This window comes from Sander lucioperca, chromosome 3 (genome assembly GCF_008315115.2).
Source record: "Sander lucioperca isolate FBNREF2018 chromosome 3, SLUC_FBN_1.2, whole genome shotgun sequence".
Lineage (NCBI taxonomy): Eukaryota > Metazoa > Chordata > Actinopteri > Perciformes > Percidae > Sander > Sander lucioperca.
Genome location: NC_050175.1, coordinates 6,917,645 through 6,931,349, shown reverse-complemented (window position 1 = coordinate 6,931,349; position 13,705 = coordinate 6,917,645). Strand labels below are relative to the sequence as shown.

Here is a 13,705-nt window from a genome sequence, read left to right as displayed (position 1 = left end):
GCCTCGGGATCCCCCAGTCAGAGTTGGCTAATGTGGCTCGGGAAAGGGAAGTTTAGGGTCCCCTGCTGGAGCTGCTGCCGGATCAACGGATGAAGATGGATGGAGATAGATGGATACTCAAATACCACAGTTGAAAACAAGACAACACAAAAACACACCTTAGAGATTTCTGCTGTCTGAAAAATGAAAAATGTGTTGGCTGAAGCTACAGCTTGATGTCTTATTACCCTTTTTTGCAATACACATCCAAACTAACAATAAGTATTAAAAACAGCTTTATAGTATGCTGGTGTAGATATCAAACATCCAACCGCTGTCTGTCCTCCTTCAGCTCAGAATCTGAGAGTTTCAGAGAGGCTGAAATCCATCCAGTCAGCATTCTCCTCTTCCACTGTTTCCTCTGCGCTTGACAGTGTTTTAGATGATTTGAGCATGTCAGTGAAAACACTGAGGGAGAAGATGGACTTCCTTTGACTTCTAGTGGCAGAAGGGCTCTGAAATCAGATTGCCAAATGATAATATGGCAACCTGAGCTACAGGCCGGTCAGCAAGCCAAGTTTTGCTTTTATTTTTTTGACAAAATGAATTCAGTCCCTGAATTCTAAGCCCTTTTCAATCAGAGAAGAAGAGTTTCCCCAGTGAAATGTTTTTCAGGCCTTGTAGGTCATTATTCCAGTATGTTTTTTTTTTTTACTAAAGAGTTTAATCAAATTGATTTTATTACATTTATGCAGGTCATTATCTAATCATTAATCCAGCTGCCCTTGTAAATGGTTGGTGACAAGAAACGGGGAGGCTTTTTGGAGGGAATCGTTGAAATAAATGAGGTGGAAAAGCTATCATAAAGCTGCACTAATCAATATTTTTATTGTAATAGTGGCATTTAACAATATAATAGCTTTTTGGCTTCTTGCAACTCATTGTTTGGGTTTTTATGGCTCACAATTTGACTGAGTTTACTGTTAGAGTCTAACAGTTAGAGACTAAGTAAGTGAGATGTATTTATATAGAGCTATTCACAGATACAAAATCAAGTGCTTTATATAAAACGAACAATACATATTAAAACACAGTGCACAATTTAAATCACAAAGTAATACATAAAATAAACTTAGCACAAAAAGTAAGGAAATTTGTGTTTGATAGATTATTTCTCTGTGGTAACAATGCTTTTTGGCAATAAATCTTATACCATTGGAAAGCCTGTTTAGTTCCCTTTCAAATGGTGCCCCATTTGTAAGGAACATGCATTTGTGGGATGAGCAGCAGTGCTGAGTATGTGGGTTGCGCCCATGAAGAATTTGCCAACGCCAAACAGCTTATTCTGCCATTGACTCGTTTGGTGTTTGGTGGATTGGATGATTGAAGTTTGAAGAAACAAGACATATTGGCAATTTAACAATTTATTCATTTCACAAACAGGAGCGTGAGTAGCGTGGGGAAGAACCATACACAGCCACAACAGCCTGGTACCTCCTCCTCATGCTGGTCACCAGCCTGGTCACACACTGCTGTGGGATGGCATCCCATTCTTCAACCAGCATTTGTCGCAAGTCAGCCAACGTGGTTATGTTGGTCACTCTGGCACGAACAGCACGCCCAAGCTGATCCCACAATGTTCAATGGGGTTGAGGTCAAATTTCCTTACTTTTTGTGCTAAGTTTAAATAAACAAAGTGCAGAAAGGTCAACCAAAAGCCTGTTTAAAAAAGTAGGTATTCAACTGGTTTTGAAAAGAGTGCACAGAGACAGCAGAACGTATTGGAGGAGGCAGAGTGTTCCAAAGCAGCTCCTAGCAGGCTGACACAGTGGAGCGTTTAGCAGCTGAAGAGGGTTTTTTTTTCAGGAGTTGCTGTACAACAAAAGCTCCCCCTGTCCATGTTAGAGTGTCCTAAAACAATACACTGATTGTAAAGCTCTCAGGTTAAACAGAGCTGTATCAGTGCAGTCCATTTATTATATGTTCACATGTATAACATCATGCAGATGATGCTTGTGTTTCCTGTGTGTCCTTAAACATCTCAGTATCTGCCTTCTGTACTCTCCCCTGGTTCCTGGTGTACTGACGAATCATTTTGTTTCCGTCTCCACAGACACATCGCGGGTTTCCTTCGAGGCGGCCGAGCGACCAAACTACTTTCTGCACGCAAGCCTGAGCGGCCAGGTGAGGCTGGCCAAGTGGGAGGAGAGCGAGGCATTCTGGGACGGAGCCACCTTCGTCCTCCACAGGAACACCTGGATCCCCGGCTACGACTCGCTGGAGTCCCACGCAAAGCCCGGCTTCTTCCTGCACGTCACGCTGGCCCGCCTCCACCTGCTCAAGTACAGACACATCGACAGCTTCCGCAAGGCCACGCTGTTCAGACTGACGGGTCAGCAACACAACACACACAGCGCTCACTGAAAGTCACGGTTACTAAGGCTGCGGTCACACTGAAAACACCACATTATATCAACAAATTATTGTGCTGCCTCCAGGAACTAAAATATACAGAGAAATATGTATAGGTAAATAGGAAAGAAAAACAGAGGCTCCAACCAGATTGTTTGGATTTCAGTTCCCCCTACATTTCTCAAATTAGCTTTCTGGCACGCTCATTGCAATAAGTTATTATTATAATTTACAGAAGTCATAACCAGGGGCGATTGCAGGATTTTTTAAGTGTGGTGGCACGGGGGGGGGGAACAAATTGTGTATCCAAATACAATACACATTTCCTATGGGCTCTTAATGCAACAAATTTGGATAGTCCTCATGGAAACATTAATTGGTCATGTGATAAGGGCTGGGAGGATTTTTTCACGGAACCGTATAAAAATAAAGTGAAATACACTTACAATAAACTTGCCTCAGACTTCAACAAAGAAAATCTTGCTGTACACAGTTTTCAGAGAATAGGAAACAGAACATAAATAAAGTGCAATGCACATTTATTTCTTACTTACAGCAACAAGTACAGTGAGGTCAATATTTTTCTACTTCTAAACTGGCCTCAACATTTCACAGTTCACAAAGTACACAGTTACCATACAATGTGTGTTTAAAGTATATATCCATTTACCAAATGGACAGGCAGTGATTGTCAGAACAGGCAGCAGAGTGACTCTGATCCATTGGAAATCAAATTTGTCAGATTTACACCACTCTAGCCCAATGGATTGGGGGGGGGGGGATTTCAGAGGGGGGCAGGTGTCACCCCGGGCCCCCCCTCTAGACCCGCCCCTGGTCATAACTATGAGAACACGTATCCAGTTTTAATGTCAATGTGCTTCCTGATTAACTTTTTTATGGTAAATTTGGATTTTGATCTGACAAGAGTTGGAGACACGGACAGTAAAAGGCATGTTGTCCCGATGCCGAGGTTCTAGTTATATTTTTAAGCCTCAGTGAGGATTCAAGAAGCTTTGCTCAGGGTTCAGCTGGCTGTCAGGGGTCAAAGCAGCCAGGCTAATCACTCATGCTAAAAATACAGCAGCATTTGTGTTAGTTAATGGAAAAAGCCTGGGAGCCAATAGCAGATTGGATTTCCTGCTGACGGCAGTGAATGCAGAAGAAGTCCAGCCTTCAGATGCACACTAATGGCTTTCTAACTTCATCACATTACTGGTCTGTGAAAACATTTAAGGGTCCCTTTAAGCAGTCTAGATTAGTAACCTGATATACTTTTCCTATATAGGTTTTCCTGCATATTGAGGTAACATCAGAATTATTTTTATTTTGTCTAAGTACTGTATGAGCAGTTTAAAAAATACACCTTTTTTTAACACTTTTGACCCTGCTGCAACCACCAGTGGTTTCATTATTACACTCGTGTATTGTTTGAACTTTATTTCAAATTTCAATCAAGTTCACAAGTTTCCAAAATTGCCAAATATGTTGCGTGTAAATTGATACACAACCTTTCCGTTAGATGAAATGGTGCAACCATTGAAACATGAAAGTGATCATGATACAACCTTAAATGCTTAAACAAGAAAATGTGGTATCATAATGTTTAAAGAAAATGTCTTTTCTCTGCTAACTTTAAAGCTACTGCAAATGTGGATGTTCAGGGTTCAGTAGGTTAATACTGTTTCTTTAAGATCACAGGGATACCAGAGCTGGACTTGTTTCTTGAAGAGTTGTATACCTTGTTCAACAACCTTTCAACAAGGTCTTAACAGTCTTGGGAGCTTGAAGTAAAAGCGTTGAGTGTTGTGTGTTTTTCATCAGGCCCCAGCCCGGATGCCCCGCCCGGTCCACGTTGTCAGTGGCGGTACGATTCCTGTGTCATCCCCTGCTTCAAGACCTGCAGCGACCCGTCAGCTGATGCCTGCGTCACCATCCCACAGTGAGACCTTTGACCTTTTCAATTACTCTCAAGACAAATCATACAGCAGTTTGTAGACATAGATTACGTCTGTACAGACCTTTAATTATCTGATGTCATCCATCTCTGATCTTATGGAGCTTCTTTTACCAAGTAGGTCTTCAAATATGTTTATTTATTTATTTTAAGTGCAGGGAGGATGTTATTCTGACAAGCCAGACCCACATCAAGATGTTGGGTCTGGGAACTCTCCATTGGCAGGGCTCAATCCGAGGGGCGGGATAAACGGTTGTCTTTCAAATTCCCTCTGCACTCATAGCCAACCAGAGCAACGCTAGTTGATAGATTAAACTTTTGCCGTATCCGGTCGGCAAAACTACGAACACATCTTCCTTTTTTAAGAATGACTTCAATTCAATTCAATTCAATTTTATTTATAGTATCAAATCATAACAAGAGTTATCTCGAGACACTTTACAGATAGAGTAGGTCTAGACCACACTCTATAAAGCCCCAACAATTCCAATAGTTCCCCCAAGAGCAAGCATTAGCAGTGGCTATTGCGACAGTGGCGAGGAAAAACTCCCTTTTAGGAAGAAACCTCGGCAGACCCAGACTCTTGGTGGGCGGTGTCTGACGGTTGGGGTTATGACGGTACAGGATGTAGCGTGGCACAGCAGAGCATGGGTGGACGCGGTGGACGCAGCAGGACGTAGCCGGGCATTGCAGGGAATCGCAGAGCGTAGCAGGGTGTAGCAGGTCCATAGCCACAGCTGCACCCAAGACCCAGGTCTTGGTGTCGCCCTAATCCGAGGCGATGTTCTGGGCGAAGAAGAAACATAAGGACTCCGGGGAGTAAACTCCCCAGAGCTAGGTGAGTAACAAGCACTTCTGAGACAGGATGTGCATAAAAGGAAACAAAAGAAAAGAGCGTGTCATAAGAAGGAACTTCCTCGGCAGTCTAGAATTATAATAGCATAACTAGGAGAGGCACTATATTATTGATTATACGATAGGTAAATCTGATGACTGTAAAGAGAAGCAGAGAAAAGTCTCCAAGTCTTCCAGCTAAAGCCGATTCCAAGTAAATCAGCTAAAGCCGATTCGAAAGACCGCTGTTCGCCAGCATCGGCAGCCATCGTTTTTCTTTTCAAGTAGCAGGGAATTCACGCGGAACCGTCGCAACTCTGCCGTCATTATGTTAAGCCCGCCCACTGACTCTATACACAATGTGATTGGCCTGACCAGAATTAGTTTTTTTCAACTCGCAAGCCAACGGAGAGTTGCTAGACTGACCCTGGCTGCGTCTAGATTTCTAGACTAAGAGGATGTAGTTTTAGGGTGAAAATAAAGCTATAACATCTGTGTATAGGAAACTAAATCTTTCTCTCACACATTTTACTCTTTGCTCTAAACTAAAATAAAATCTCTGCAGGAAAAGTGAAATTCTCACTCACTGAAATAATCCATGCACCATATTTTTAGTAGTTTTTCTGTGTGATTTTCTCTTCAAGTCTTCATGCCTGCACCGAAAAGATGTGGAGGTGATGTTTGAGATGATTAAGACCTGTGTTTAAATCCAGCCTAACTGTGATTCAGTCACAACCAATGTGTTTTATAACCGGTTTATAAAATTGACGTTTATTGTACTGTGTACGGGTTTTTATTCATGTCTGTGTGTTGCTCTCTGTGCAGAGTGGAGGGCTGCCTTCCTGTCTGCCCCCCACACATGGTCCTTGATGAGGTCACCCGTCGGTGTGTCTTTGTTGAAGACTGTGAGTATACCCTGATTTCTTTCAGTGGGGTTTTGCTTCAGATATTAAACTGTTTTCTTAGTGGAACCAGGATGCCTTAACTTCAATTTTATTTGTGTCCCCCGAGGGTAATTGGCTTTACAGCAAGGCATACGATACATGCCATATAGTACAGAAAGAGGTGGGGGAGGTGTCCTGAATACCAGTGAACTAGATACCAACAATTGTCACTAGTGACTGACTTTCACATTTTCCAGTGTACAAAGCACAACATTAATAACATACTCAAAAAATAAAAACATATTTATATATACCTAACCCCCATTGAAATAAGACCCAAAGGAAGCTGTCTGTGTGTCTAAGCCGTCTCATAAACTGTGTCTGTCGAGCTCGGCGCTTCTCTAACACACTTTTTATTGTTTGGATTCAGGCATTAAGATCCCAGTTGCTGTGCAGCCTGTGACACCCTCCACTGCTCAGCTGACCTCTGCAGCTGTCACTTCTGCAACCACCGAAAGCACTGCTGTCTCCACCACACCCCTCCAGACCTCCATCACCACCACGGCATCCTCAGCCCGTCCACACACTGGCCCTACTGCTAAAATCACCCCCACTACTCCTGCCGTGAGCACACAGACGTCCTCATTTGAGGCGCCGCACGCCCCTGACCAGCCGACCCGCCCAGTCCCTGTCTCTCCTTCCGTAGTGGCTGAACTTTCCAGAACAGCAGGACCCCCATCTCCTCCAACAGAGCCCCCTGCTGTCAGGCCAGAGGTGGAGGAGCCGCTGTCCACTGTCAGTGTGACTGAAGCGTCGTCCACCACCACTGTAGCAGGTACAACAGCATGGACGACCAGAGCGGTGAGCTCCACCACCGGCTCTTTCGGCCCCAGCACGTCCGGGCCGAGCAGCGCTCCCTTCGCCGTCACGTCTCTGTTCTGGCTCACCTCCTCCACCGAGCCCACCCACTTCCCGCAGCCGCTCTTCACCACCACTGCCACCACCCTGCAGCCATCTCCAACTGCAGCACCGACCACAAGCTCTGTCGAAGGGCCAACCACCATAACAACCCCTCCTCTTGTTGTCGCGCAAACAACCAAAGAGACCACAGAGGCTACAACACATTCGGCAGCAGTTACTCCGATTGTAACCACTTCTAGTCCAAGTCTTGCTCCAATCTCCGAGACGTCTACAGTTACAGATAGGACTACTGTAACCAGCACAGCTACCACTGCATACACAGACACCAGCACAACGCCTGTAACAGTGGAGCGACGTCCCCCAACGACAACTACACCCATCCCTCCCGGTTTACCAAGCACAGCCTCCACAACCTCCCCGCCTCTCCCGACCTCAGCTCCTGTGGAAACAGGAGCCGCGTCTTTGCCTACAGTCACTTCAGCTAAAACCACAGAATCAGTCACATCAGTTGCACCTTTCGTCACCAGTAAAACAACACCGTACATAAGTCCAGAGACAACATCGCCGCCGGCTACCACAGAGACGATTCTGCACACCACTCCTGCTGAACTGAAGACTTCTACAACAACCATTCCTGAGTTACCAACGTCACCCCCGATCCATGTTGCACCTACTACACCCGCACCATCCGCTCCTACCTCAGCTGGACTAGAGTGGAAAACAACAACAAAGAAAGTGACCATACTTGAATCCACTGTGTCTGAAATACCTGTAGCAACCACAACAACGGCTGCACCTCCATCTCCGAAGATTACAGACACCACAACTTCTTCTTTGTCCAAATCCACACCCTATGCCGAGAGAACCTCCTGGTCTGCCGCCGTCCCAACGGTGGAGAAAACCACTCAGACCACAACTTCAGGACCTCCGGAGGTTCCAGGAATGTCCACCATGTCCACAGGTCCTCCTGTCACAACGAAAGCAACTGTGACGCCAGTGTTTCCTACAGAAACCACCGCTGTGCCACGTTTACCGAAAACAGAGAGCTCCACCCATCCTGCGTCGACCGTGCGTACCTCAGAGCCATGGCATTGGGAGACCTCCTCCACTCTGGTCCACAGCCCCACAGTGAAGACTACAGCAGGGCTCACTTCTGAAACTGTCATCCAGGATGTCACTTCTACGAAAACTACCGAAGTGCCTCGCCTTCCCGTAACGTCAAAGCCGATTGTCACCTCTGCGACATCGGCTGCTGCCACAGCCACCACAGCCAAAACCACAACGTCTCCTGAAATCTCAACTGCAGAAATTGTCACCACCACAACCAGGAGACCGGCTACACCCCCGCCTCCACCTGGACCCGGTTTTCCCGAGACACTTCTCACGACCATCCCTACAAGAGCTCCACCGGGTGTTGTCACCACCACGCTCAGACCCGTCATCCTGCAGCCCATTACAGAGACGACACATCCGGTGACTGGCAGAGTGGAGGTGTCGACGAGAGCTACGACCACGGCGCCTCCGTCTGGGTCTCCGCTGCACACAACTGCTTCCACCGCAGCTCCGAGGCCAACGGCTGTCCAGGAGAAAGTCACCACCCGGCTGGTGTCCACCGCAAGAGCTACACCTGCTACAACAACTACAACCGTCGCACGGACGACCACCGTCAGAACGACGCCCAGAGTTCCCGTCACAACAAGAGTTACCCCCAGAATCACGTCGACTGAGAGCTCAACCGTCGGGCCGGTCACTGCAAGGGTTACCGTAGCAACAAGGCCCCCAACAGTAATCTCCAGATCAACCACTCTCGGCCCACCGACTGTCACACCGAGCCCTGGCATGACAACAACGTCAGGAGTGCCGCCTACAACTGTCGCAACGTCCGCCGAGTCGTTCACCACAGCGAGCACGACTGACCGCGTCGACACAAGCGCAGCAGTTACCGGCCGGACCACCGTAACCGCTTCAGCACCCATTCCTACTTTAACAGCAGTCACGGTATCTTCAGCCGTCCCCACGACAACCGCCAGAGAGCCAGCCACATCTGAAAAAACCCTGACAACCAAAGAGAGTGAAGTGTCACCATCCACGTCCCAACCGGTGACATCTCCACCTGACACACACCTGATCTCCACCCAGACGCCTGGTGTTTCCACTCCGACCTCACTCCCAGCAGCCACCTCGGTCCAAACTGAGCAGGACAGAGTTGATCGCACCAGTCCAGGTCCGACGACGCCTCGTGAGCCGGCGTTGCCTTACACACCACTGGAAACGACCATACACACAGAGGGCATAACATCCTTGGCTGTATCATCTACAAGGATGTGCACTGTAGGTCCAGTTATTATACCTTTTCATTTCACTCACATAATTCATAATTAGTAACAAGACAACTTCTATCATGGATTTATTTGTAATTTATATATGATTTCCATCACTTTATTGTCAAAGCTGACCCATTTATATTTACATTTGTACCAAAAAAAAGCCATACAGGAACATTTGGAAAGCTAAATTTCAAAATAAGAGCACCGACTTCAGCTTCAAGCTTAAAGTTCTTTTAGTGTTTCTTCTGCTCTAGAGCAGCAGACATGTTTATTTATATTTTACAGAAGTACTATGTGCATTTTGCAAAACATACAGTTAATCTGTGTTGAAATATTCTAAATGGTTCGCTTGCTAGTTTTTTTGTAGCATTCAACCATATTCATGGTCCACTGAATGGACACTTCGGTCTCACGTGGTCGTATAATACTTTATCACAGATACGCTTCCAAGGTCTGAAATGAACCTCAACATTTGACATAGAGATTAGGTACATTTTGAGTTGAGTATCAGTCTCTATGACACACTAAATATTAGTTTGCTTTCCTGCTTACAAACATCTCTGTGTTTTATTTTTTGTTGTGACTTCTGGGTTTTCATTTTTTTTTTGTCCAGCCTCCGTATGCAGAGATCGTGGATGAATGCACAAAGTACATTTGCGTCAACAACCAGCTCGTCTTGTTCAACAAATCTCAGAGCTGCCAATTCACCTCCGACCGTCCGAACTGCGGCCTGCTTGGCTTTGCCATCCTGGTCAATGGAGACAAGTGCTGCCCAAAGTGGGACTGTCCATGTGAGGAAAAACTTAAAAATGACACTATGTTCCATTTTTGAATTTATAATCTTGTGTCACTTAAAATCAAAGAAAACACACTTGCAGTTTCAGACTCAGCCCATAGCTTTGCATTTTTAAATTTGACTGGACTAAATGTTGATGTTGTTTTTACATTTCTCCAGACCAGTGATGTTTTCTTAAGATGTACGGCTGCGGCAGATAATTATTATTTTTTTTTGCTGCTTTCAGCTTTCATTGTCATCTCACCTGTGTGTTCCAGGTCGCTGCTCGATGTTTCCGGATCTGAATGTGATCACATTTGATGGGAACAGCGTTGCCATCTACAAGGCCGCCTCATATATAGTGACCCAGCTGCCCAATGAGACTGTCAGTGTCCTGGTTCAGGAGTGTCCCGCTGACTCAGAGTCACCAGTAAGTCAATATCACACTTAGCTGGTAGAGTGATTGGAACAGAAGTCACTGACTTTTGATTTTTTTTAACCTGATTTTCTTTTCAAAGCTCCTCTGGAATTTCACCAATCTGTGTTTGGTGGCGCTCAACATCACGCACAAATCCAACCAAATCATCATCAACAGGCTGCAGAGGAGGGTTAGAAGCACTCTCTTCTTATCCCTTTTTACTTTGTATTGTAACTGTCACATTGGCATATTAAAGCTTTCTAACTGATAAAATCTGTCTAATGCAACATGCACTCTTTCAGCTTTACGTCAACTCGCGGTACGCTAAGCCTCGATTCAAAAAGTTTGGCTTTGAGATCTACGACACAGGCAACATGTACCTGATCCGCAGCCCGGCTGGTCTCAAGCTGCAGTGGTACCACAGCACCGGCATGATGGTGATCGACAGTGGCAGCTCCCACAACAAGCTTCACACCATGGGTCTCTGTGGTAAGGGTAGTCTTAGTCTCGCTTTGCCAGACCATCCACCAGACGCTGCGGAGGAGGGTCTGGCTCGTCCACATAGCATTCAGGGATAGGAGAAAAACGTGCTCTGGTTTATTGGCATTTCTTTAAACCAATAACAATCGTCATGGGCGGCGCTAAGCTCCGCACCGTGCCTCTGCAAAATAGCCTCGGCAAGGAACTTGTTTTGGTGGAACATGTGTACATTCAAAAGTTGTTTTAGTCGTGCAACAGAAAACTCAGATTGGACAGATAGTCTAGCTAGCTGTCTGGATTTAGCCTGCAGAGATCTGAGGAGCAGTTAACCATAGTCTTCATAAATCCACCGGAGTTTAAAATTCCAACACAAAGAAAGCGGAAGAAAATGGACATCAGCGAAAAGACATGCATCCGGCGGAATTTCCTGCGGCACCGGAGCAATCCCGGAAGCGGAACGGCATGGATATAGACTAGGGTAGTCTTACTCAGGCAGTCGTACGCCACGCACAATTTACATTGTAATAGTTCCTTTTAAAACACCTGTCTTGCTTGTATTCCACACAGTTTTATCTTAATAGAGTGATCACACAGAAACAAGTCACTAAAAATTAGAGATGTTCCGAAACCGATACCAGTATCGGAAAGGCCTCCGATTGTGCCTAAAATGCTGGTATCGGTATCGTAAAAGTACTGGTCTATACACCAATCCGATACCACGTAATTTAGCCCCGAAGAAAATCTACGTTAAAGTAGTTTATTTATGTTCTTTTTCCGTTATGACTCACTATCAAACTTTATAATGAAAGAAAGTTCTACGGTCTTCATCGTTTGTGTTTGTTCAGGTTTCACAAAAGGTTTAACCAGCCAGGCCGAACAACAATGATAGAAATCATATCACATCCATACAGGGACAGTAGTATACAGCTTTTAAAACATAATAAAATATATGACACACTAGTATCAGATCAGTACTCGGTATCGGGCGAAACACAAGTTCAGGTATTTTGTCCTTTATATGAAAGATAAATGTTACCACTTCGGGATGGAGAAAAAGTGTAATTTTATTTACAAATGATCATTTGTTAAGATGAGCGAAACCTGGAATATGGACACCAAGGAGCACCAATGTCGTCTCCCTGGTGTCAATATACACCCTGTGTTGCACCATGTGACCAGGTGACACTGCCAGCTTGCCTGGGATCCATTTGTCACATTGAGGGATTCATACAGTATATCATGGCTGTAGTAAATGTAGTGTTTTTGTGATCCGCCTCTCACCACCCACCTCAGGTTTCTGTGATGGAGACCCAACAAACGACCTGACTCTGGCCGACGGCACCACGGTGGGTGCGGGCGAGGATCCGGCTATTTTCATCGACAGCTGGCAGGTTCCCAACACCACCAGCTACGTCAGCCACAGCCGCCGCCGCGAGCTCAACTGCTCCACCAGCGACTGCTCCGTCTGCCTGCTCATGCTGCAGAACCCAGCTTTCTCCCCCTGCCACGCCTTCGTACGTTAACCCATCCTCTCCTTACACAGGAGCCAGTGTTTTTAATGTCTGAAACCTTTGAAAGGCTGCTATCAAAGTTTTATTTCTTGGCAGGATTACAAAAGATAACAAATGTCTAAATGAATATCAACCAGTTCCTCAAAATCCTACTAGCACTTTTGTACCATTATTGCTCTCACTTCTCTTCAGTTAAAGACATGTTTGACAAATAGGTCAATGATGTGTATTAATGAGATCATGTTAAATGACATTACCTCTTATAATAATTATAATTATGAATTATTGGTGAAGAAGAGCTAACGATGTAAACATCAATATAACTTCTAGCTTAACATACAATGTGGTAATAATAAAAATCAGTAGCTTTTAAAATAATTTATTTGATTGTTTCTTTGTTTCCAGGTCCCGCCGAGCACCTTCTGTGAGATTTGGGTACGAGATGCAGAGTACGTCAACAACCAGTGTGTGGCGCTGGCTGCCTACGCGGCTTCTTGCCACAAATTCAACATCTGCATTGAGTGGAGGAGTCCAGATTACTGCCGTAAGATTGCTGTCTGCCGTTAAAACATTAATCAGCACTCGCAGCTGCTCTTTGAGCAGGAGGGATACTCTTCTGTGTACAGAGCTTTAAAATACTGCAACTCTGCCAGGAAAGACTGCAGTTACAAGATCTGGTTAAATATCTTTCACACACCTGTTAGGTCTCCTGCATCTGTTGGGACAGACTTTGTACATGGTATCATTGTAATTAGTAGACATGGAGTTCATCAACCAACTTGAAACTGAGCAGAAGTTGAATCAGCCAGAATAACTGACGAAACTGATCGCCTGTCACCCACACAGGCGATCAGTTTCGTCAGTTATGCAGAGTCTTTAAGGCAGTGTGTAGTTCTTGAAATGTAACAAAACGTGATGGTGTGCATTGGTGAGTCCATTTTCTAGATTCCACTCAGCACAATTCAGAACTATTCATTCCACCATTATCTGTTAAAGTAAAGTTTAAAGTAAAGTAGTCTCACGTTGCCAGACTTCTCTCCACAGCGCTGTGGAGATAAGTCTGGCTACACCACAGATACATTCTATGATAGGAGAAAAAGACGCTCTGGTTGTTTGCATTTCTTTAAACCAATCACAATCGTCTTGGGCGGCGCTAAGCTCCTGACGCAGCGATGGTGGCTCTGAAAATAGTCTCGGGAAGGAACTTGTT

General features: G+C 45.3%; 1 protein-coding gene across 1 annotated transcript in view; it reads left to right on the top strand.

The window, feature by feature from the left end:
* The window catches only part of otog (otogelin), an 81,529-nt gene that overhangs the window by 50,072 nt on the left and 17,752 nt on the right, over positions 1–13,705 (top strand). The window contains exons 28-37 of the mRNA XM_035999898.1: positions 2,093–2,371; positions 4,213–4,330; positions 6,005–6,084; positions 6,494–9,315; positions 9,925–10,102; positions 10,365–10,516; positions 10,605–10,694; positions 10,807–10,993; positions 12,278–12,498; positions 12,901–13,039. Coding sequence (XP_035855791.1) covers positions 2,093–2,371; positions 4,213–4,330; positions 6,005–6,084; positions 6,494–9,315; positions 9,925–10,102; positions 10,365–10,516; positions 10,605–10,694; positions 10,807–10,993; positions 12,278–12,498; positions 12,901–13,039 — 4,266 coding nt within the window. The remainder of the gene's footprint in view (positions 1–2,092; positions 2,372–4,212; positions 4,331–6,004; positions 6,085–6,493; positions 9,316–9,924; positions 10,103–10,364; positions 10,517–10,604; positions 10,695–10,806; positions 10,994–12,277; positions 12,499–12,900; positions 13,040–13,705) is intronic.